Source organism: Mauremys mutica, chromosome 2 (assembly GCF_020497125.1).
Source record: "Mauremys mutica isolate MM-2020 ecotype Southern chromosome 2, ASM2049712v1, whole genome shotgun sequence".
Taxonomy (NCBI): Eukaryota; Metazoa; Chordata; order Testudines; family Geoemydidae; genus Mauremys; species Mauremys mutica.
In genome coordinates this window covers 187859769-187886478 of record NC_059073.1, presented here as the reverse complement: position 1 = coordinate 187886478, position 26710 = coordinate 187859769, and the positions used below count along the sequence as shown (strand labels likewise).

At 37.7% G+C, this 26710-nt stretch overlaps 1 protein-coding gene across 4 annotated transcripts in view; it reads left to right on the top strand.

Moving 5' to 3' along the window:
* Positions 1-25575, top strand: part of VSTM2A (V-set and transmembrane domain containing 2A) — a 35435-nt gene extending 9860 nt beyond the window's left edge. The window contains exons 4-5 of one of the 4 annotated variants that reach the window (XM_045006672.1): positions 783-1119; positions 25476-25575. In XM_045006672.1, coding sequence (XP_044862607.1) covers positions 783-1119; positions 25476-25483 — 345 coding nt within the window. In that variant the 3' untranslated portion in view covers positions 25484-25575. Of the gene's footprint in view, positions 1-782; positions 1120-21168; positions 22551-25475 lie in introns of those variants that run through there. The other 3 variants (XM_045006668.1, XM_045006669.1, XM_045006670.1) reach the window with 3 other exon arrangements.
* The last annotated feature ends 1135 nt before the right edge of the window (positions 25576-26710 follow it).

The following is a 26710-nucleotide window of genomic DNA, read 5'->3' as shown; positions in this document are numbered from 1 at the left end:
TTAAAACAATGAAGACTACAAGATAATCTAATAAAGTGTTAAAGAAATTTAAACATTGGCAAACATCTTCAATAAGGCTGTTAAGGCAGTGGTTCGAAATCTGAATGATTCAATAAAGTCATCTAATTGGAAAGGTTTAACCAAAGAAATGCACTGACATCAGCTTCATGCAAGGAAGCTCATTAAGAATGCTCATGATCTGAAAGAATTAATTAAAGAGCATGGGAGACTGGGTTGTTTGTCTGAGGCCAATTAACATTTCAGAGCAAACCATCTAAGTAGATTTGGAATTAAGTCACCAGTTGTCCCTCCTATGCCTACAGAAAGCAAAATTCACCTTTGGTGTAACTTCACTGAAATAAGCAAAATTACACCACATTGGTTTGGCCCATGGTCTTTTAGGGTATGTTATAGGGCAGTTAGACACTTGCAGCTGGCCTTTGGCAGTTGATTTGGGGTCACAGGGCATGGATTTTGGTGCTGATTAATTGAAGTGTAGACTTCCAAGCTCAGGCTGCAACCTGAGTTCTAGGACCCTCCCACCTTGCAGATCCTAGAGCCTGGGCTCCAGCCCGAGCGCAGAAGTCTGCACTGCAATTAAACAGGCCTGCAGCCTGAGCCCTGTAAGCCCAAATCAGCTGGCACAGACCAGTCCCTGGTGTCTAACTGCAGCATAGACATACCCTTAGGATAGCTGCATTCTGTATGTCAGTATATTCTTCATAGAGAAAGAATGTCAGAATGGTAATGTCTGATATTTTTTGTTCCTGGAAAACTTGCAGACAGTGAAAGTACAAGGGAATGACATCTCCCACAAGCTGCAGATTTCAAAAGTGAGGAAAAAGGATGAAGGCTTGTATGAGTGCAGGGTGACAGATGCCAACTATGGAGACCTTCAGGAATACAAGGCCCAGGCATTTCTCAAAGTCAATGCTAACAGCCACTCTCGGCGAATGCAGGCCTTTGAAGCATCCCCAATGTGGTTGCAAGATATGAAACCTCGCAAGAACATCTCAGCAGCTGCTCCCAGTAGCGTCCATAACTCTTCCAATCAGCGAATGCGCTCCACCGCCAGCCCTGAAGCAGCAGCTAAAATCCCAAAACAGAGTCCACAATCAGGTATGATAAGCATTTTGAGCATTTCAATGTCTTGCTAACCAGTGTGCAACATGAGATTAACTCAAACTGGATCACTGTGATAGGGAAAGGTTGGTGCCCAATATATACATATATATGCTAAGCATAATCATTGAAACTAAATATGATGGGAAACATTTTCAAAAATGTGTAAGAGGCTTAGGAGTCTATATCTCATTGCAAGTCAATGGGACTTAGGCTTCTAAACCCAGATCCTCAAAGATATTTAACACCCAATTTCCGTTGAAATCAGTGGGAGTTAGGTGCCTACAGACATTTGAGGATTTGGGCCCTAGTGTCTATCTCATTTCTGAAAATGGGACTTAGACGCCTAAGTCACATAAATGCTGTTGAAAATGTTGCACTGTGTATGCTTGAGGAATGGTTGCACAGAGAATATGCATTTGCCATTAGCCAGTCATCAGATTGAAGACACTAACATGGCAATGCCTCATTTTCTGTCACACAGAAATTAACCTCTGTTTTATTTGGAAGCTATGAATAACCTACACTGAAATGAGTGTTTGCCAACTAATATACTATGGTGAATGCTACAATTATACATAGAGTGTGACCCTCCACTGTTACATGATAGTGACGGTGAGAGTGAGGGAATGAAGAAACAGAACACACAAATGATCGAAACAAACTCTTTGAAAATGCAAAATGACCAAAAAAATAAAATAAAAATGAAGTCAGCTGTGCAAGTTAAAGCTTCTGATACTATCTCGCATGATCTTCTCTTAAACCAACTAGGGAAATATAGCCTAGACAAACCTACTATACATGGGTGTACTACTGGTTGGAAAAAACATACGTAGAGAGTAGTTATCAGTGGTTCACAGTCAAGCTGAAAGGACATATTGAGTGGAGTCCTGCAGGGATCTGTTCTGGGTCTGGTTCTATTCAATATCCTCATAAATGATTTTGATAATGGCATAGAAAGTAAAGTTTGCAAATAATGCCAAGACTGGAGGGGTTGCAAGTGCTTTGGATGACAGAACTAGAATTCAAAATGACCTTGACAAACTAGAGAAATTGTCTGAAATTAATAGGATGAAATTCAATAAGGACAAATGCAATGTATGACACTTAGGAAGGAATAATTAATTGCACAAACACAAAAGGGAAAATGACTGCCTAGGAAGGAGTACTGCAGAAAAGGATCTGGGGGTTATAGTAGATCACAAACTAAATTTGAGTCAACAATGTAATTCCAAAAAAAGAAAAGTGATCATAATTCTGGGATATATCAGTGGGAGTGTTGTAAGCAAGACATCAGAAGTAATTCTCCATCTATATTTAGCACGGATAAAGCCTGAGATGGAGTACTGTGTCCAGTTCTGGGCACCACACTTTGGGATAGATGTGGAAAATTTGGAGAAAGTCCAGGGAAGGGTAAGAAAAGTGATTAAAAGTCTAGAAAACATGACTCATGAAGAAAGATGAAAAATAGGGTTTCTTTAGTCTGGAAAAGAGAACACTGAGGGGACATAACAGTTTTTAAGTATGTAAAAGATTGTTATAAATAGGAGGGTGATAAATTGTTCTTTTTTAACCACTGAGGACAGAACAAGAAGTAATGGGCTTAAATTGCAGCAAAGGGGATTTAGAATAGACATTAGGAAAAATTTCCTAGCTGTAGGAGTAGTTAACATTGGAACAAATTACCTAGGGAGTTTGTGGAATCTCCATCACTGGAGGTTTTTAAGAACAAATTAGACAAACACCTGGTAGGGATGGTTCTTAGTAATATTTACTCCTGCCTCTTTGCAAGGTACTGGACTAGATGAACTATGAGGTCCCTTCCAGTCCTACAGTCCTGTGATTATCTGGGTTACTTCTAATTTACTGAAAAAGAATGAAGTTGAGCAAGGTTCTTAAGCATGTGCCTAACTTTAAGCATGTAAATAGAGCTGCTCAAAATTTTTCCAATTGAATGTTTTGCCATCAGAAAATATCATTTAATTGAAACTGAAACTTCCTACGGAAATGTGTTGATTTCCAAAGAAATTCCCTTTTGGGAAATAAATTGGGAAAAATAAGTATTTTGATAAGTCAATACATTCCACTGTGACATTTTTGGAATGGAATGTTTTGATTTTTCATGTCAAAATAAACTTTTGTTTAGAAATTTACTTTATTTTATATATATATAAATGTAAACATTGAAATGCAATGTTTCAATTTTATTGACACAAAGTGTTTTGATTGACATGACATTTTTCCTGTAAATTTCATGTCACAGGAATTTTAGATATCCTTTGTTTTCATTCAAATTCAGAACAAAACTAATTTCAAGATCACAGAATTTCCTGTAAATCAGAACCTGAAATCCTCAAACAGCTCTATCTGTGAGTAATTCCACTTAAGTCAATGGGACTAGTTAGAAGCTTAAAGGTAGACACATATTTAAGCACCCTGGCCAGAATGTGGATGCATCAGGTAATCCATTAAACTATTCTAGTAGCATTACAGGTATAAAAGATTCACTAATTCAATAATTTATCTAACATTTTGCCCTGTAAGGGCTGTGTCATGCCAGTGATCTGGATGCAAACCTCTCATTGATTGTTACGGGCATTCCAAAATCAAAATAACATTCAATCAAGCTCTGAGAGGGCAAGAAGTATGCTTATCTTCATGCTTCGAGATTTTTCTCAAAATGATATTTATTGTAGACCAAGTACAGACAGTCCTAATAATAAAGTATTAGTAATTTAATCTCTTATATTCATGTGTGGTTTCTGATGGAGCAAAGCTTCATGATCCATTCACAAAGCCAAATTCACCTACTGAGGAAAATTGACTTTCACCAGTACTGATTTTGACTCTACTACATATTTTATGTTAATTTCTCCTAATCAACAGTCAAGTGTCATACTGTAACTGACAGTGGAATCTGCAGCAAAAGTTTATCTTTTGAGGCTCAAGATCGATTTTCCTCATATTGAGAAGACTGGGGCCTTAATTTTTACTTTCAGTCTGATTTGGTGATATTTTAGACCCATTTTGAATTCACCTTACAGAGGTGTAAATGCCTACACCAGGTACCAGGCAGTGGAGTATTTGGCCCTACATGTCTAGTGATTCCAACTGAGGAAGAGGAGGCATCCAATTCTGGGACATCAGAATGACAGAACAGAGATAATAGTCATAGGCAGGCACATTGTGGGTGATCTTTCTTTCTAATGTAATTAATCAACATATGTCTGCCCTCATTTTCTTATGCGGTTCAAAAGAAAATCAATCTCTTTTCCCATATTGCTATGTAGTGCTCAAATACAGAAACTGGCAAGAGACAGACATTTTCGTGTTTCATTCAATTTTATGCAGTGAAGGAACCTATCCTAGAGAATGGAAACACTGTTAAAAATTCAAATAAAACTGCATAATTCAAATATTTGTGATTATATTTCATACAATGGGGTAGCCTTGGATACCTTTACCTTTGTTGAGTAGTATCTTGACATCAATGGGACTGCTTGCAGAATAAGGTTTCACTCAGGGCTAGTCTACACTTACCGTCCGGGTCGACGCGGTGAGTTCGACTTCTCGGAGTTCGAACTATCGCGTCTGATCTAGACGCGATAGTTCGAACTCCAGAAGCGCCGCGGTCGACTCCGGTACTCCACCACTGCAAACGGCGGTGGTGGAGTCGACGGGGGAGCTGCGGAGTTCGACCCCGCCGCATCTGGACGGGTGAGTAGTTCGAATTAGGGTACTTCGAATTCAGCTACGCTATTCACGTAGCTGAATTTGCGTACCCTAATTCGAACCCCCTTTTTAGTATAGACCAGGCCTCGGTGTGGGTAACGGTGTCAGAGTTTAGTCCAATAATAGAGTAGGGGGTTGTATTACCTTATGACCAACAGTTAATTTTCTCATTGCATTGATAAGCACATTGCAAAGAAATCTGGGTCTGTTGAACCTTTTCACTGCTCATGTTCATCCAACATTCTTTTGCCAGTTTTCAGTTGGCAATAGAGATCTAAAAAGTAGCACTAGAGAATAATTTCTCAACCCAATGGCAGTTGTTACCATAAAAAAAGCATTTGCCAGCTATTACCATTTTAAAGTACCCGAGGTTACCATATTTTCCCCCTATACTCAGGAGAAAGAATATTCGTGGTAACTGAGTGAACTATATAGCAATGGTTGGTAAATGGCTTATTCTGTATGTATGGTTTATGGGCTTTTATATATCTCTGTGGCTCTTGTATATCTGTTATTTATCTCACAGGATGTTGTGAATATTAATTAAAGTCCACACAGCACTGTGAAATGTTTCAATAAAAATGCTATATATGCTTACAAAATATTATAGTTATAGAAACAGATACAGAATAGACAGAGAGAGTGTGCACCAGAAAGAACAAAAACATGCATTCAAAAAGAAAAATACACTGAAGTAGTATTAAGGTCTATTTTAAAATAAAATAAACAACAGGGAAGCAAAAGTCAGAGCTGTCATAGCTTGACCCTTTGATTTCATATGCCTGGGCTGCTGCAAATGAAGTCTGCCATCACGGCATAAGAGCAATCTGACTAATATGACAGCCTAATATGCATATAATCAGAAAAATGTCTTATGTAGGTGGAGTGATAGACATTTTTCTGCATAATTCATAAGAGTGTATCATATTCCAAAGGTAAAATTACACATTTCATATATCACAAGGTCTTGTAACTATAGGTAATGGTGTAATTTGTTAGGGGCAAACTGTGAAATGAATTTGGTTCTATACAAAAGGGAGCCAAATGAACTAGAGGGACTGGGCCAAATTTGTCTTTTCATTGCTGTAAATCCAGAACAACACCACAGACATCAGTAGAGTCAGTTTAGATTTACACCAGTATAGCTGTCCCACTGAAAATGTGCACATCCCAGATATTACTCCCATTCCAAAAATCTGGGACAACATTCAAAACCATCACCTGCAGCTCTGTTTCTTCTCATTGAGTCTGGGCTGACAGATCACAGAGAGGCCATAGCTACAGATAAATAAATCATTTCAGGCCCAAATTTTGACTGCTTAAATTCAGACTTCTCAGATTCCTAGGAAACCTGTGTGCTTCTCAGGATTCACTAACTCAAACACAGAACTGGCTACATTTTAGTAACCTCCCCCTCATTTTAGAAAGGAGATATTTGAAGAGCAACTCCTTTGATGGCTGGGGGTTCAGTATGTAACCTGGAAAGGAGCAAGCAGGGTCTTTGCATCTTGTAGCACAAACTGAATTCATTGAATCAGGAAGACCCACAGCAAACTTCAGTACCAGGTAGGAGGACAAAGGGAGGAAATAACATTCTTGGAATCTGCTGATTCTGGTAAATGGATGTGCCCCTTCTCCCTTCCCTCCCCCGCTCCTGCCATTTGGGTCTGTGGAGTCTGTAGTTCTGAATCTACCAGCTTCATATGCAAGACACACTTTTATGCCCAAACTGTAGTGTTATAGAATATTCACCAACTTTTTTCTTTCTGTCTATATATGAAATCTCCATATATAGCCAGCCTACAAAAAGCCAGCAGCCTTCACTGAGGTCACTGGCAAAATTCCCATGGATGTCACTGGGAACAAGATCAGACCCTTTGGGGCTGATTTTTGGAAGTGTTGAGCATCCACAATGCCAGCTGAAGTCAGCGTAGCTGTGGTTGCTCAGCACTGCAGAAAATCAGGATCATACATATTTGGGGTTTAAAATAAATTGATTTTGTTTTCTTAAACCTTTTCTATATCTATTTAATAATTCCATCAATAAGATAATGTGTAGGTAATAGGCTATATACTATCCATTACAATTAGATATTTTTACATAGTATAATCTTTATTTATTTTTACTTAAAAGGACTTGCATATTCACCTTTTCTGGAAAAAAACAATTATTTTTAGTTAATCTCAAATAACAGAATAAACTATGAAATTATTAGTTGCTACTCAGTAAATGTGGACCTCAGTCTGCAAAGTGCTAAATGCCTTCAGCTCCCATTGTTCTCACTTGTGACGCAAGGAGAAATAATGATATGAGAAAACAAGAATGAGCAACAAAGGAGAACAAACACCTCTCTCGATTAAGGAGTGACATAACAGACTCCAAACACTTCTACACGCTCTTTTCTGTGAAATAAAGTATGGTCCAGGGAATGATATTTTCCTACTTGAATGGTATACCTTGATCACCTTCAGTGCTCATATAGATTGTGATGATCACAACACATCTTCCATTCTTCTCTTATCCTGGCCTTCCTTCCCCATGTGCAGCCATGCCTTTTCATAATAAAATCTTCCCATCTCTTTGGAGGTTGGCTGAGTGGTTGTTTCAGTTCCTGTGGGTATCACTCAGCGACAGCTGCAGTCCATTGATTGTCAGCGAGCCTAGCTATATGCCTGGCCCATTGAATTTTACTATACCTGCTTTAATTACTGTATACCATTCATTCTGATTAAAGCAAAGCAGACTGGTATACAGTAATTAAACAATTGATAGAAGTGTCTATAAATTGTATTATAAAGCTATGTCTGGGGTGAGACTATTTTTGTTCCAAATTCTACCTTAAAGTAAATTTTTATGATGAGATTTTTGTTAGGCTGGGATTTTCAAAGGAGAGGAAAGGAGTTAAGTTGTTAACATTCTTAGGGTTCTTTGAAAAACCAGTTTCATTTATTTTGTATATATGCTTATTCCAGTCTTTGGGCACCCTGGAGGCAATCCTAGTCCCACTGAGGTCAATGACAAAACTCCCATTAACTTCAGTGGGTCCAGGAATTCATCTCCTGATGCTTATTAAAATACATAAATATATTAAAACAGTAGCAACTGCCCCCAGCCTTCCATACAACCACCAGTCTGTAAGAAAATATTATAAAACAAAAATCTCACCACCTCTCACATTCCAAATAGAGATAACTGGTTTGAGACCTGAGAAGAATGTACACAACAACAACTGCATTTCTATGTATTTGATGATTTTCTAAATGTTCTAGTAATTACAGGGCTCAGTCCTGACAGGTGGTGAGCTCTGTGACCTGATCCCATTAAGCACATAAGCACACGTTTAACTTTAAGCACCTGTGTATTCCCACTGTAGTCAATGAGAGTATTCACATGCTTTAAAATTGAGCACATGCTTAAATATGTTGCTGGATGTGGGCCACCTTACTGAGTTGAGCCCTATAAGAGGATTACTTTTCTGAGGCAAGCGTGGAAAGTAATATCAGCTGTGTTGTTCTGGGTAGTTGCCTTCCCTAAACCCAGTTCAGTATGTTGGAGCCATAGTAGATCTGAAAATGGAAATGTTCATTTTGAAATATCTTTCCATGCTCAGAAATTAATCACACCTATATTCAGATCTATCCTATATATGTACATACCACATTTAGTGATCCATCTACCTAACTAGCTATAGATATTGTCATGTACGTTCTTAAGTGTATCACTTATTTTTTAATCATTTAAAAATTGCTTTAACCTCTATGGCTTACCTCACCTCCAGAGCCAAAAATGATACATTTCATGGGGGAGCCTCTGAGGAATCTCTTTAGTAGAGGGAGCATAGAGCAAATAATTCAGTTCCACATGTCTGGTACAACTGCCAATTAACCACTGGGAAGAATACACATAGCCATGCAGTTTTTGTTTGTCTGTTCATCCAAATTACTTCTCATTGCTGCTCAATCTTGTACCAGGACATTGGAAATTGCAGTGCATGTGATAGGACACCCTTAGAATAACGGATGGGGTTTCCTTGCTTCAGAAACCATTACCTGACAAATACACAGCAATATGGAAGGCATTTTTGCCTGGTTTTGGATATGAAACAGGAAACTTCCTTTCTTTGATGGAAGACCCCACTCCTTTCACAAAGGTTACAATGTAAGAAAAATGGGCCAAATTCTCTGCTGGCTTAAATGGATAAAACACTACTGAATCCAACAGAGCTGCATCTGCTTATAGAACAGAGAAGTAATCCCTGTAAATGTATTTTAATGTTACACAGGAGCATGGGGTGAGAGTGGAGAGTCCTGGCTTTTACCAGTTCATATTAGGTGGGGAGGCATAACAAGCTGGCTGGGAACTGAAAGACGAGAAAGAAAGAAAAAAAGAACATAGCTATTTGGAATTATTTTGGAGTTTATTTTTTTCCCCTGGATGGAATCTTTCCTAGGCAATTCACTCTGAAAGCTTAGCCCTGGTCTGCTCTAAAACACTGCACTCTTAGTAATTAGTCAGTCGCTGAGAATTTTCACTGGACTAAATCATTCATAAGGCACAGCAATGCTAACATGAGATACCCTTCTCTGGGTGTGAGCAGTAGCTATAATAAAAATAATGAATCCTGGTTGGTTGTGTAGAAAGTTGGATGTCATTTGAAGAACATACGATGATCTCTCGCCGCACCATGCACAGGGTGTTGGGTTTTTTCCCCTTTTCATTTTAACATTTCATTCACAAAGTGCCTCTGACACACTTTGTTATTGCAATTCCCCCCCCTCTCCCCCTCCCCACGCACACCTCATTGAAGTTTGACCCCCACCTACTGGCAAATGCTATTTGTCTGGAACAAAGCTTTCTAACATAATGAAAAGAGTTAAAACATAAAATTGAAAGATAATAGCCACAGCCTGTATTGTAGATACTACTCATACAGACTCGACATGCTCTGCAACAGTGACTAAAACACAGTTAGAAAACCATTTTGTTACTGCTGTTTCTTCTGCTGCTACTGTTGCTATTACCTCGGCTGCTATTGTTGCTTCCACGCACAGTGTCCCTGGAGAAACTGTCCAGCAAACTAATGCCTGCAGAAGAGCAGTGCCCATTGACACAATTAAAAACAAAATACACTGCAGAACACCACAATAGATCTACTGTATTCCCCCTCCTCCAATTCCTCCTGTGCCACTGAACAAAATGTTAAAATAAGATTTGTTGGAGCGGGTGAAAAAAAATTAAGAACTGAGGAAAAAGCAGTAGATTGTCACTAAATCATTAATGGTCTGATTCTCGGTTGATGTAGGCCTATTGGCTTCAATGGAGCAATTTTGATTTATACCAGGCCTTTAATATTATAGTACTGTACCTGCCTGAATTTTCATCTGCTGAAACAACTCACACATTTATTTATTTCTTGAAACATACAAAAATATCTGTGAGTGACCATGCTATGCACTAGGTGCCTACAACATAGAATATGGGCAAAGGACTGTCCACGGTTCTAACCACCCCAACTTCCATCACCCTGGGGGAAAAAGTAAAAATTAGATTTAAAGGGAATGGTAGAGAAGCTCAGTGATTTAGAATTCATGGGAGGATGGAATTAAAACATTGAGAGAAACCCTCTAGGCCGGATTCTCCCATCACTCCATTTTGACACCAATATGACCTAATGGATTTTCATGGTGTTACTTAAAATTTACACCAGTGCAAATGAGGGGACAATCAGGCCAACCACATCTAAAAGATAAGGCTGAACATTGCCAGCTGGGGGCAAAAGGTGATATGTGGCTTGTATACCTAGCACAGAGCTATTTCTCTATAATAAGCAATAATTCTTCAGTGTCTGTGATGAATATAAGCTTATATTTGCAGATGTTCTTTTTATGGAATTGCTTCTGAACGCTTGATAGGTAGTATTAGGGCCAATCCTAGTTAGGGTTTGGGTTTTTTTGGATTTTTTTTTTGAGGAATGGATGAGTGGTATGTAGGAGGAGGAGACTGGTGCAATTAAGTTTTGAAATGTGACTCACATTTTTGTGGATAATTTGAAGGTCTGTTAACCAGCCAGAAGTTGTATTGTTATTTTGGGTTTGGGCTTAAGGTATAAAAAGGTGTGACAGCCATGCTTAGTTAAGATCAAGTTTGAGAAGCTGATCAGCCATATAGCTCTCAACAATTAAAAACGTCAGTTCAAACAAATTCTAGGTCATTGGTGAGCAAGCAACATTAAAGCACTGGTTTATTCCTTTGTCTATCATGCATTTTTTTAAAAAATGTCTACAATATTTTAAGACCACTGTTTCCAGTGTGGAAGCAAAGAACACCACTGTTCAGCGCTCAAGGAATCAAATAAGAATATTCACAGAACATGCTACCAATGTTTCCCAAATATTAGGAGTAACTACCAATTCACTGTTAGGATTTTAGCTGGACTATCAGAGCCTGCAACCTGCCTTGCCTATTCTTACCAAAACTGGATCTTGGGCTGTTCCTGAATCCAGTTTGAGTAACCAGAAGCGACATTTCAGAGGCCACTATACAAAGGCCCCTTATATCTCAACCCTTTCCCTGAGAAGTAATTACTCATGCGAGTAGGCTGTTGAAGTCAATGAGAATAGACATATGAGTAAAGGATATTCAGAGTGAGGAAAACATTACACAATCAGGCCGTAAATTAGGGAAGGGAAGTCAGATATGGGTAAACAGTATTTTTGGGCTCAAAACTGAATGGATACAGTGAATTATAAAATAATATATGTTAGACATGGAACAGCCAATTAGATTGTCCAGCCCATCTTCCTGCAAATACCTGATTGGACCCAGCATAAAAAGCTGAAGTACAAGCATGTCTACTCATGACTGAGAACTACTGATATACACAACCTCATACTCTGAAGGGTTAGTCTGAAGTGGGTCAAGAAAGCTGTAAGATCCAGACAAGAATAGAAGGATACAATAAAGAGTGACAACAAACTAAATATATAGCTTGGATCATCCATGTCAAAGTACAGTGGTGACTAGTAGATTATACAAGAATTGAATAGATCCTTTCCTCAAAACTTGGAATGAACTCAACCCAGTACCTTTTCTGAGCTCTGAAAACTTCAGGTTTCTCTCTCTCTTTTTTTTTAATGCATCAACACTTAGGTCTTGTCTACACAAACATTTAGTTTATGGCAAGCTGGGGTGTGAGTCTATCCCGTACTAGCCTGCTGCACACTTATGGTCTGTCTGGAGCTTGCTGCCGCACACTAACAGTTCCTTAGTGCACTTTTATCTATTCCCATTTCAAAGTAGGGCAGATCAGACCATACTAAGGAACTGTTAGTACATGGCAGCAGGGTCCACACAGATAATTAGCGTGCAGCAGGCTTGTAAGGGGTAGATTCACACCCCAGCTTGCAGCAAACTAAATGTTCACGTAGACAAGCTCTTAGCCTCACAATAGTTCCCAAGACAGTTAACGTCTATAAGTATCTGGGAGAGAAACATATTCTTGTGGTTAGAGTACAGGGCTTGAGAACAGGACACTTTGTCTCTAATACTGACTTGACCGTTAATCCTTGCTCTTCCACAAACTCAGGCAAATCACCAGTAATCTCTCTGTGTCTCATTGTACCAATTTGTACAGTGGAGACACTACTACTTACCTTTCTCACAGGATTGCTAGGGGTCTTTGATGTTTTTATATTTGCTTTGAGATTCTCAAATGGAAGTCACTATAGAAATGCAAAGTAGTAATATTCTCATGGGAAAAAAAATCTGTCCTTGCAAGATTTCTGGCCTCATTTCCAGACCCAAAAAAGCTTAGATAAGCTTCTCATAAGTATCTGAACAGAGTGCTGAACCTAGTGAGTTCACATCATTAGCAGCAACACACATGAATGCCACATATCATGGGGTAAATATACTTTCATTAAATTGTTTCATGTCAAGATCTCCTGGTCATGCTAATGGCAAAAACCTTGCCTAGTCATATATAGTTTAGTAATATAGTGTAAAACAATATATACTTTAAAATGAAACAGGGCAAGCAGTGATTTTTGGGCTCAACACTGAATGGATACAGTGAATTATAAAATAATATGTTAGACATGGAACAGCCAATTAGATTGTCCAGCCCATCTTCCTGCAAATACCTGATTGCACCCAGCATATTTTCTGGGGTTTTGTCCAGTCTAGTCTGACAAGTCCCAAGTGATGAAGCTTCTACCACTTACAAGATTATTCCACAGCCATAGCCTGTGGGATGACACAGTCAAACTGATCTGCAAGAAAGATTGTTTGAACAGCAATATTTTGTATGGACTGGAAGCAGGGACTGGAAGCGGGCAGGGAGAAGTGTGTGACTGGAAGCCCAGTTAGGAGGATACTTCAATACACAAGAAAGGAAATAATGAATGATGAACAAGAGCTTTGCTTGAAGAGGTAGAAAGAAAAGGATGCATCTTTAGGATGTTGTGGAGGAGGAAGCAGCATGATTGGATGTGGCCCGCATGCATGGGCTAAGGGCAAGGGAGAACCCCAAAATAATGCCAAGGCTGCAATCCTTCCAAGCCTTTGGTCAATTTTGTTGGTCTTCTCTGATTTCCTTTTAATGTTCACAGAACTGAAAGTAATATTCCAGACATGGCAGCGCCACACTGAGGTTGACTAACTTTATGTCTTGTATATATAACTCAACATTGCACTAGTCTTATTTGCAACCAGAGCAGATTATCCATGGATGCCTTATTTTCTAGCCACAATCAGTCCTAGCTCCCTTTCATCATTACCCCTTACCTAAGTTTCTCATTGCCAGTTTTGGACCATTCTGCTCCTGCTTGCATTTCAGCAAGTTAATCTCATTTTGTTATTTTCTGTGTATGTTTGTATTCTCTCTCTCTGTCTTTGTCCTTACAAGTCTTTTCAAATCCTCTAAATTTTGGCCTAGATTGTAATCCTAGGCACAGCTCTGAGCAAGATGTGGCACCAACCCAGGAAGGCATCATGACTCAGAAACATAGTGCAGACACAGTTCCCTCCTCTGCTTTCCCCTTTGCTTTGAAGGTTGGAGTATAGTCATTTGTTATTGTCCTCTACCAGCAGCAAACAACAACACCAGCTTTTACTGTTTTGCTGTGCCAGCCAGCAAGTTGTGAAGACAGAGCCAGAGATCTACCTGTTCACCTGCCCCACTATTTGGAAGAAGGAAAGATAAAGTGATCACATAACACCTGATTACACCTATATACCTGGACCCAGTCTAGGTAGCTTGCACAGAGGTTTAAGGGGAGTTCTTATGGACTAGTCCCTGTCAGACCCTTAATGTCTTCTGATAATTTAACTAATGCTCCGGTTATTCCTTCTTCCAAAACACTAAAGGTCAGAAAGTAACAGACCCTTACATAGGTGTGCAGGGGAGAGGCACACTTAAGGATCCCCCTTCATTCCATGGCTCGCTTTGTGCAATGGCCTGTCACAGTTCCAGTCCCACAGTTCAGGAACTGATGATGCAATCTGTGTAACTCCCCTAGTCATTGAGGTAGCCTTGCACCACCACCAGCTCAGATCAGAATGTCCCAGTCTGGTTGCAAGGATCTGGACTCTATAACTCCTCACATACATACATCAATAATGGGCACTGAAGGCTAAGGGTAGAAAGAATTCCTTCCCCAAAATAAAATTTATTCTCAGATTAGTTTAAGGCAAATTTCTTCAAAGTAGAGTATGTGTGCACATTTTAGTTGCATAAGAGCTAGGGAATAGAACAAGTCAGGATTTTTTTCTTTTTTGGTAAAGAATGCTTTTTTTTTAAATTGGAAAATACCTTGTTGTTGAAACCAAAACTGTTTACAAACCAGGGTCAGTTTTGATGAGTTCTCCTTACTCATAAAAACTATTGAAAGAAAATTTTGAAGTTGTCACAATATCAAAATATTTCATTGTAAAAAATATAGAAACACATTTTTTCGAGTCCAAGTGACATTTTGGATTGAAATTTCAGTACAGTTAGATTTAAAAAAAATTAAAAATGAACAAAGGTTGAAATAAAAATGAAAGACACTGAAATTTTCAAAATAAAATGATTGTTTGACCTGAACCAATTTTTTCCCCAGATTTTGGTTCATTAAAATTTTTGGGATTTTCCACTTTTTGACCTGATTCAGGATGGGATTTTTCTTTTATATCTCAAAAAATTTTACTGGACAAAAAAAAACTTAGGGAGGGTTGAGATTTCCACAGTTGAACAAAGATAATGATGGATAGAATGAAGACAGAGAGGAATTTATTCATTTCAGGAATATGTGAAATAATACACAATCAAAGCTGAAATTAAATGAACCTTCCTGGTTTGAACAAACACAAAACTCATACAACCTTTCAATACACCTGGTTTAAGATTCATAAATAGTTTGAATGAATGTAGGGCAAATATTAAATTATTCTGGATTGATTTTACATGGAAATCATGCAGAATTTTGACTGGATTTGGCTTTTAGACTTAGGTTATATGAAACTCAAATCTCAAAGAAAAACATGAAGGAGAATCCAAGTCTGAAAACTGTGAACTGAAGAAAATGCCAGAACAAATTTTTGCAATGAAAAACAGCCAATTTTTCACAGTTCTATTTATGATTTAGAAGATCAGAGGAATACAAGACATTCAGTGTAGTTAAAAAATGTATATACACATGTGGTGTTGAAAGCCTCGTGATCTGTATTGAGACCACATGACGAACTGAAAGGTTTGTGCTTAACTGTACTAGTCCTGGTCTCTGAACACCAAACCTTCACTTTGCTCATTAATCTGAGAGTTAGTCTGATATTCCAAATCCTGAAGGCCACATTCTTAACCAGCCTGCATTCAGTGGGACTGCTGTGGAGTAGGATGCTAGTCACTGTGAGTAAAGTACTAAGAGGATCTGGCCATTAGAATTGAGTATATCTGCAAGGTAGTAAGAGCTGGGCAGATGAAAGACACTCAGATACCCAAACATTCTGCAGAGGCTAGCTGTTCCTAAGGGTGTGCCTAACTAAATTTGTTGAAGTTCCATGCTCCTAGAAGCAGATTGCCTTACACCTCAGCTAGGTAAGCACTTTCGGGACTTTGAGCAAATATATCTGCAACTAGGAGAAGCTAAAACGGTTGCAAATTTTACATAACTGGTATTTTCAACCTAAAGGGAAAACAAAAACAGATTTTTAAAAAATGTGATTTTGTCTGTAAAATTTTATCTGATCAATAACCAAATGGAAGCTGGAGACTCTACTCATTATCAGGACTGTGAGCCTTGCATGAGTCACATGACCAATTGACCTTTTTGACCAATTGTATTCTGCAGTTATACTTTTGAAATCATCCCTTTTGCTGAAAAGTAACATTTGAAATGTTAACAGTCTAACAATAATGGTAATTACAGAATAAAGTTAACATTCACTAGTATATATGTACACATTTAGGTTTTATCTGTCCATGTTAGCTTTAAAGATGGGTTTACTATTTTCAACACTAAGGCCAAAATTTGTTAATTTTTATTTTTCATAAGTGTGTGGAACACTGTTCAACACCCTGCCACCATACCGACATTTAAATAAAACCACATATTTGTATCAAAGGGATTCTCAAAGATTTTCATAGTATGCGCCACATTTAAGAGCTTTCCATGGAACCCTCTCCTCCCATTCACACTCATATCTGTGTCAAATAGAGTATTTGGATACATGGAAAAGTAATGTTAGGAAAATATTTAATGTATGTTTCACTTCTTTCAATGCACTTTAGCAGCTGGAACAAAAAGAAGACCCAGCACCATGTGACCAGCCAGCTCTCTTCTCACTACCAGCAAGTGCTCTGCACCAGTGGTTCAAGGACCACAGTTTGAGAATCTCTGGTATAAATATTAAGTAGCATTTATTTAGTAATATAGCAATAGTGCACACACATGCCCTTTCTTCAGACCACTATCCTGAATCCTGACAATCATACTCAAGCTTTGCACAGCACTTGTGTTGTGCAATAAAATCTCTTTTAGCTGTTAATTGTTAATTATAGAAAAAAAAACTTTTAGAAATGGCAGGCATATGAGTGATAAACTTTGGAAATCCACAGCCAGATAAACAGTTTGTAACTAGTATTGCTGTGCTCACATTTCCAGTGGTGCTCCTCATTCTCTGGCCAGACATGTACACTAGAAGTCCATCTGAACCAAAGCCCTGGATCTGAACATCCTGAACTTTGGGAACATTTGGATCTGGATCCAGATATGAAGTTTACATCTGGCTTTAGTCTATATGAAGTGTTGAACCAAAAGGCCAGATTTAACCCCCTCTGACCTTTTGGGAAATCGAGATCTGGATTTGAAATTTGCACCACAGTCTATTTCTGTTACTTAGTGCTTTATCATATCATAAAAGAAGAAACTAAGAGGAATAAAAAATAGCTTCCATCAGTGACTTCAAAAGAAACAGGATGGAAACTTAAACAGTTGCTCTTTGTTTTATTGCTTTGATGTGTTCTGTGCTTTGTATATGCTTCCCACTACTCTCAAATAGGGAAGGGAGCTGTTTTAGCCTATATGAGAATGAAGAAACTTATTCAGTGCTTCACTGACAAATCTGAATACGTTTAGACTCCTACTGTATTTCAAAGGGATCTTTGAAAAGATAAAAGTGCATTTAATCTTCACCACTATTCATACTCATTCATTGTAGCTTAGAAATCAATTTTATTTGATAGGAGATATTACTAGAAATGTGGCTGTCAAGATTGGGTGAGCATTTTGAAAAGAAATAAAACTACTTAGAACAAGTAAGACGCAAATATTGCATTGGGATGCTATAGGGTCAAACCCTGAGATGGCTTAAGGATTCTGATGCAGGCCTATGATGACCATGTTACATAACTAAAGTAACCTCAGATATTCCTAACAGCCTCTTTTTATTAAGAAATATGAAATATTTTAATGTCAGGCTTGTTCCCAAGAAGCTCACTTAAGCTTTAACGTGCACATGCTGTATAAAATATGATCTAAAAATCTTTGAAAAAAACCAAACAAACAAAACCACCCCATCACAGACAGAAGAACCTGCAATTTGTGTGCTGGAAATGATATAATCTGGAGGATACATTTATGCAATGGTTGAGAGAAAAGGATGCCATCTTGATTATGCAGCACATCATCAGTTCTGGGTTCTACAAAAATGGTGGCTGAAAAGAAAAGATTGGTCGCAAATATTGCAGTTTTGCCTTTTCAAAAACTGAAACAAACACTTAGGTCAGTTTCATTTTGTACAGTAGTAGTTTCCTTCAACATCATGTTATGGTTTTCAAACTGTCAAGTTATGTCATCATTAAATAATTGTTCAAAATAGGCCCTTTTAAAAAAATATCCACATGGGATTTGTGAACATTTGTCCTTAAACTGTGTTGCAGATTTCATGCAGAGAAGGTGTGATTCTATGACTTCAAAGAATTTTATTGACCAATTCAAATAGGATTCTATGGATAAGACAAAGATCACAAAATGATAGTAAAAATGCTTGCAAATATAAAAATAACATGAGGTAGTCTGACTGTAGAAAAAAGTCCTCCTTTAACTAAGGAAAAGAGGAAAATCTCATGAAAATATGATGAACCATAAGCTTGATTTAAAAAAATGTAAAGTATATAAAGAAAGGCTACATTCCATGATAAAAAGAAATGATGTACACAAGACACTACAAGCAACAAATAAAACTGAGTTGCAGTGGCCTTTGGGTCCAATTTGTAAACAGTTGTGGATTTGAGCAATTATCCATAGCGAGTAGATCCACTGCAGTCCCGTGAGCAAATTTACTCATGTGCAGAATCAGGTCCTTAATATCATATAATACCTTATTCTACTGTACATGAGGCAGTCAAATAGCAAATTAGCCTAAGAAATTAGGCTACCATCTCTTAAGCAAAGTGAGCAGTCATGGGATAAGAGGGAAGGTTCTCTCATGGATTAGTAACTGGTTAAAAGACAGGAAACAAATAAGTGGGAATAAATGGTCAGTTTTCAGAATGGAGAGAGAAATAGTGGTGTCCCTCAGGGATCTGTACTGGGTCCAGTCCTATTCAACATATTCATAAATGATCTGGAAAAAGGGGTAAACAGTGAGGTGGCAAAATTTGCAGATGATACGAAACCACTCAAGATAGTTAAGTCCCAGGCAGACTGCAAAGAGCTACAAAAGGATCTCTCAGAATGGAGTGACTGGGCAATAAAATGACCGATGAAATTCAATGTTGATAAATGCAAAGTAATGCACATTGAAAAGCATAATCCCCACTATACATTTAAAATGATGGGGTTTAAATTAGCTGCAGGTGTGGTCGCCCCATCTCAAAAAAAGATATATTGGACATGGAAAAGATTCAGAAAAGGGCAACAAAAATTATTACAGGTATGAAACGGCTGCTGTATGAGGAGATATTAATAAAACTGGGACTTTTCAGCTTGGAATAGAGACAACTAAGGGGGGGTGATATGGTAGAGATCTATAAAATCATGACTGGTGTGGAGAAAGTAAATAGGAAGTGTTATTTACTCATTCTCATAACACAAGAACATGGGGCCACCATATGAAATTAATAGGCAGCAGGTTTACTACAAACAAAAAGTAGTATTATTTCACATAACACACAGTCAACCTGTGGAACTCCTTTCCAGAGGATGTTGTGAAGGCTAAAACTATAACAAGGTTCAAAAAAGAACTAGATAAATTCATAGAGGATAGGCTCATCAATGGCTATTAGCCAGGATGGGCAGGGATGGTGTCCCTAGCCTCTATTTGCCAGAAGCTGGGAATGGGCGACAGAATGGATCACTTGATGATTACCTGTTCTGTTCATTCCCTCTGGGGCACCTGGCATTGGCCACTGTCGGTAAACAGGATACTGGGCTAGATGGACCTTTGGTCTGATGCAGTATGGCCGTTCTTATGTTCCCAACTCCCTTTGACTTTCAATGGGAGTTGGGCACACAGCTTCCTTAGCCCTCCTTGGAAATCCCATGTATAAATTGCAGTGGGTATCATTACAAAGTCCTCATTTGTTCTACGCCTACAAGGGGTATTTGCAATACCTCAGTTAGTTCAGATAGTCTTGTGCATTTACAGTGGATAAAAATCCTTGTAATGGCAACTTCTGTATATGAAAGTTACAGTTAGGCCAGTTACTCATATTAATTCCACGTACTACGAGCCACCCTTTTATTTGCAAAAGGAAGCAGTATATTGGGACCTGGAATTTAATTTGATCTCCATTCTAACAGGGAAAGGAAAGAAAATATTTTTGGCTTTACCTAAAACTATATTCTCTAGGCAAAAGAGGACAGCTATTTAACTGGACAGACATCTGTAAACTGAAGGGGCAAAAAACCCACTTGTTCTAGCATCTTTGTTATCATTCACTTCCTTTGTCTTTTAATTATACATATTATAGCTCTATGAAGTCACATGTGCACTTTTGTTGTTGTAAGGAAATTCAGGGTCACACTTGATATTGAAGTTCTACATGTAAATAGGTTATAAAGGATTAATAGATGTTTTCCTCCATGTTAAATCAGTGATTGGGGTTCCAAACCTCAACATGTTGCTTATAAGCATTGACAGCGCTATCTACAGATGACCTGACCGCCATCTATAAACACATGCTGATTGTATTTGTAACATCTAATCAATCATTTAATAACCCTTTATAAACAGAACTTTAAAGAAGAGTATGGTCACATTCAGTTTACAACTTTCCCCTAAAGTAATGTAAGTCCTTTTGCACTTGCTGAAAACACTTATTTATGATGTACAGCAGTGGTCTCACACTTTAAGACCTAGCATTTCACACATCAAGAACTCAAAAATACTTGCCATGCCACCTTTTCAATTTTAATTAGCATAGTTCTGAGGGATCTTACATTAAATCTAATGTCACAGTGTAAACATCATTCTCTTAGGTTTCTGAAGAGAAAAAAATTGGAAGATCTGATTACTCAAAAATAAATATATTTCAAACAGTTTAGCATACATTTCTTCCCTTACACTGCACTGCCATTCTCCAAGGTTCCTTAGCATTGCTTTTATTTTGCAAGCAAATATTTTGCAGCCAACAATAGACTGTTTTGTTAGTAAGCAAATACTATCATTACTGAGCAACTTTAGAAATTATTTTGTAAGGAATGCTTTGAGGTGGAAGGTGTTTAGATTTGTTTTTCTCTGTATATCGTAATTGGATTACATTGTTTAAAAAGACATACAAAAAAAAAAACCTCCCTGGGACTGAAATACTTTGTATGTGTTGTTATTTGCAGTGCATGCCAAGACATTCATGGGCACCAGAGCCAAGCTGGCGAGCTAATTAAATATATAAAATGTATGTGTTTAAAACAGCCTTATAAGGAGCATTGGAAATCTGCAAGATGAGCGAATATCTTATAACTTCTTCCGCAGGTGCGAGGATAGCTACAAGCCATGGACTTTCTGTCCTGCTTCTTGTTTGTGGCTTTGTGAAGGGTGCTTTGCTTTAATCTAAAAGTGCTGACTTTTTCCAATATCACTTTCTCTTCTTAAAGCAAAGAGCAAATCGCCTGTAAAATCCACGGAGCGGACAGCAAAGTTGACCCTAACCTCCAACCACCACTCTGCACCCAATGTACTCTAATTCTCTACACATGGAGCACCTTCAGGAAGTACAAAAAACAAATATATATATTGTTTAAACATATAAATATATATATGAAGAGGATACCACATTTTCTTGATCTATATTATTTTCTTTGCTGTATCACCGATCATTTATTTGAAGAGAACTGGTGTGATGTAACAGGACATTTTGTAACAGCAAGACCTAGTTTCCTTTTCTTTCAGCAAGTAGAAGCATCATATCCTTGACTGCTCAGGGGTTGGCTTGCAAGTCATCGGTATTATACAAATTCACTATGGATGATATTTGGTTTCCTTCTTTGAAAGAACTGTGGCAGCCATGAGGCAAACAGTGGCCAAAATAAATAAATAAAAAATTAACCAACAAAAAATCCCAAGAGAACAAAATGACTCAGCATCACCTCTGACCAAAAAAAACCCCTCAGAAACTTTGATTAAAAGCCAATTTTTTTTGTGAGGGTCAGGAGTGCAAAACAAAAATACCAACATTGCAAAGCAACTAACAGGACTAAAGGACGTTATTTCTGAAGACAAGCAAGAAGCACTATTGAGGGTTTTTTTTTAATTTTACTTTTTTGAATTTTTTCCTCTTTTTCCCCACCTCCTCCCTTTTCCTCTCTTTTCTCTTGGTTTGTTTTTTGTTCAATGGTGGCAGTTGATGACGTAGGCCAACCCCTATTGACTGTGTGGTGGTAATATAAATACATTTTTTTGTGTGTGTGTTCTATATTTCGATGTGTTTTCTCTGATTTTGCAACTCCTGTATATGCAAAACTAACTTCAATTCTGTAAATTGCTTACAGTATGTGTGATATAACTTCACAGTAGACATACCATGGTCCTCATGCAAGCCAGTTTTTAATATTATCTATATGTCGTGCCACCAACAGACATTTTTGTTTCCTTTTTTGATGAAGCATTATTTTTTAATTTGTAATTCAGTACTGTGTGGATTTTGTAATACATGCATTCACTTCCACTGGTTTGACCCCTTGCAGATGGCAATGCAGCCCTCTGTTTACTCTGTAAAATGCACATTAAAATTTGTTATGGTCTCTGAACAATGAATTATTTTACTTGTGTGTATACTATGTTGTAGTCTGGTGGCTCAAACCCCTTTTAAATTTTATGTTTACTGAGGATTAAATTATTTTATCATCAGAGAATGTAAACTGTAAGTCTGCAGGCAAATATTGCATGCAAGCAAGGTCAAGAGAAAAAAAAATCAGAATGTACTCCTGGAAGATTTTCTTGTAATGATGAGTTTTAGTCAAGTGAAATTTTTACAGTGATTCACTCAATTCACTTAAGAACTCTTCTTGCTATGGCTAGCCATTGTTCTTTCATACTCTTCATTATATTTCTTTATGCCTATGACGTGAAAATGAAAATGTTGCTTTGGCTAGAAGTAATATACATAACATGAATTACATTAATTAATGAAGGAAGGGAAAACTACAAATATTTGTTGATTAAATCAGCTAGGTAGCTTTTAATATCCTTCCCTCTTTTCACCCCAACTGAATAATCCAAATCCTTCCTGCTGTTTCATATACTAACTCAGACAAAAATGTTACAATACTTTACATGGTTCAGTGTATTATTTATTAGAGGACTCTGTAACTATGTCTGGTCAGCTATAAAAGACTGACCCCCTCAACATATTTTTTCCCTTATAGACAAGAAAAATTAGCTTAGCTACATTTAACATCCTACAAGTATAAGGCCTATATATTAAATTTTAAAAGATCCACAAAGACCCTATCCTTTCACCCTAATGCCAGTAGCAAAATTCTCATTAATTTCAATGGGAGTAAGATCAGACCATATATCTCCAGGATAAAAACTATGCACTAATGCTTTGTGTCTTAACATATTCATAAATGATCTGGAAAATGGGGTAAACAGTGAGGTGGCAAAATTTGCAGATGATACAGAACTACTCAAGATAGTAAATCCCAGGCAGATTGTGATGAGTTACAAAGGGATCTCTCAAAACTGGGTGACTGGGCAACAAAATGGCAGATTAAATTCAATGTTGATAAATGCAAAGCAATGCACGTTGGAAAGCATAATCCTAACTATACATATAAAATGATGGAGTCTAAATTAGCTGTTACCATTCAAGAAAGAGATCTTGTAGTCATTGTGGATAGCTCTCTGTAAACACCCACTCAATGTGCAGCAGCAGTCAAAAAAGCAAACAGAATGTTGGGAATCATTAAGAAAGGGATAGATAATAAGACAGAAAATATATTGCCTCTATATAAATCCATGGTATGCCCAAATTTTTAATACTGCGTGCAGATGTGGTCACCCCATATCAAAAAAGATATATTGGACTCAGAAAAGATACATAAAAGGGCAACACAAATTATTAGGGATATGTAACGTGTGCTGTGTGAGGAAAGATTAATAAGACTGGGACTTTTCAGCTTTGAAAAGAGACGACTAAGTGGGGATATGATGGAGATCTATAAAATCATGATTGGTGTGGAGAAAGTAAATAAGGAAGTGTTATTTACTTTTTCTCATAACACAAGAACTAGGGGCCACCAAATGAAATTAATAGGGAGAAGGTTTAAAACAAACAAAAGGAAGTATTTTTTCACACAATGCACAGTCAACCTGTGGAACTGCTTGCCAGAGGATATTGTAAAGGCCAAGACTATAACAAGGTTCGAAAAAGAACTAGATAAATTCATGGAGGATAAGTCCATCAATGGCTATTAGCCAGGATGGGGAGGAATGGTGTTCCTAGCCTTTCCAGAAGCTAGGAATGGGTGACCGGGGATGGATCACTGTTCTGTTCATTCCCGCTGGGGCACCTGGCATTGGCCACCATCGGAAGATAGGATACTGGGCTAGATGGACCTTTGGTCTGATCCAATTTGGCCGGTCTTATGTTCTTATGTCTGGATAATATAAAGGTGCAATCTTCTTTGGGCTGTTCACAGAGGCATTTCTAGTGACTTAATTAGGAAGATTCACAAGAGTAAATCAAGCACAATTTGGAGCATAATTTATGCTTGAAAAAATATTCAGTGCATTCCTTATATATCCTAACATTAGGCTCTTTGCTAGCAATTGAGCTAGCAACATGCTAGTGCAGTCTTTTTTCAGAGCAGCTGCAGTTAATTTAGAACCTAAAATATACAGTTAGTAGTTCAATTCATTCCTTCTAACACACATTACTTTTCCTTTTTCAACAGTGAATTTCACCTGTTACTGTACTAGCTAGCTGTATTAGGCCCTTCTGAACTTCCTTCCAGTCTTCTGTAGTATTAACTAGTGCTGGCTAGAGAACAAGAACTAAGGGGTTTTGGTTTGGTTTGGTTTGTTTTAAAAGAGGTTTAGAAATTTGTTTTTTGTTCTGCATTGGAATGACACTGAAGATCGAGTGAGAGGGAGAGCCAAGTGGCATGGGCACTAATCTAGGCTGTGACAGACTTCAGTTTAAGTTCTCACTTTGCCTGATTCGCTGGGCTATTGGTTCCTCTGGGGTCAGTTGTTCTTTGCTTTTCATCAGAAATTCCGTCTGGAACCTAAAAAATGTCACCAAACCAATGCACTTCCACAAAGTTTCAGTTTTGACCAATCAACATTTTCCAACAATAACAACAACAACAAAATCACACACACACACACAAAAATCCTGACCAGCTTGAGCCTTGACGAACCTAAATAACTTTGTGTCATCTGCACATTTTGCTTCCTCACAGTTTATTTCCTTTTTGCTTTCCCTGATAAATATATTTAACACCACAGACCTTAACAAAAGTTAAAGCCACTCAAAAAACTTCAAAACCCAGGTATTTAAATGCTTGATTGGAAGGTTTATAATATTCATTTGAATATGTAGTACTGCTTCCAGAGTATATTATAAAAGAAAAACATTAGAAGATATTTTAATTATCCTTACTTGGTAATCATAGAGTCAAATCTCTCATTTCAGTCTATTAGCATCTCAGCAACCAGAAGTCCCATTGATTACAACAGGAGTTTTTTTGGTGTTCAAGTTGACTCAGGATCAGGCACTGTGAATATCATGAAGGAGGCATACGTCATAATATGCAGCTTGCTTTGCCCTAACTCTTGTTTTTCTTGTAATGTATCCATCCGATGAAATACTTGCTATAACTGATTAGTTGGTGTTGGTCCTGCTTTGAGCAGGGGACTGGACCAGATGACCTCCTGAGGTCTCTTCCACCCCTAATCTTCTATGATGTGTTATGGAGATTAATTTGCTAATGCTATTTTTGTACCATTGTGCAACGTAATAATACCTCTACCCTCCAATTTTCCACTTCATCAGCAATTAAATATACCAAAACAGTATCTTCCAAACCCAGAAACACATAGCAAACTGTGTGCAAACAAAGACAAACTGCCTGAAAAATAGAAAGAGCTTGATGTATAACCACATGGAATTAAAGAAAAGAAGAGAAGGAGAGAAGGGCAAGAGGCACAGCTACAGAATAAAAAGTGGGAGGTAGAACTGAAATTAAAAGCGGGAGGGGAAATCTCCAGATATATGGTATTCCAGGAAGTGTGTCCATTTGTGGCATATGCTGTGGTAACCATTATCCAATTCAAGTTCATATAAGACTGCTAGGTACTGAGCACTTCCTGCAAGGTACTCTTTTTCAGTGCTCTCAAATCCTATTGGCTGCATTAGTAGCTGAGACCGCTCCACAGCCCATAAAAAGCTCTGCATTTTACAAGATGAGGCCCATAAAATTTGCACTACCTTGTAAGGTGCACATGTTAAAAAAATATTTTTCTGAGGGATTAAAATCCCAGTCCTCTGGAGAGGAGAAATGGTTAATACAAGGAACCAAATCACTGGAGCATATATGATTCAGGGGAGGAAACAGTGGTATTACTTTTATATAACACCATTTCATCACTGTTCAGTAGTTGCCATTTGGCTCATTTCTTGACCAATAAGAAGACTTGATCATGTAAAGAAAACATGTTATCCTTCTGCAAAGGAAAAGGAATGCCTTACCTCGTGCAGATCCATCTAATGTACAATTCTTTGTGTCTTGTGTTTAAACTCAAGCTGTAGGTCTAGACATTTTTCTACATAGTAAATAATGTAAACTAAAATATCATATACTAAATGATTAGGTTTCTTATTTTATCCAAATTTCAATGAAAGAATAGACATTCCAAACCTTTCTTAGA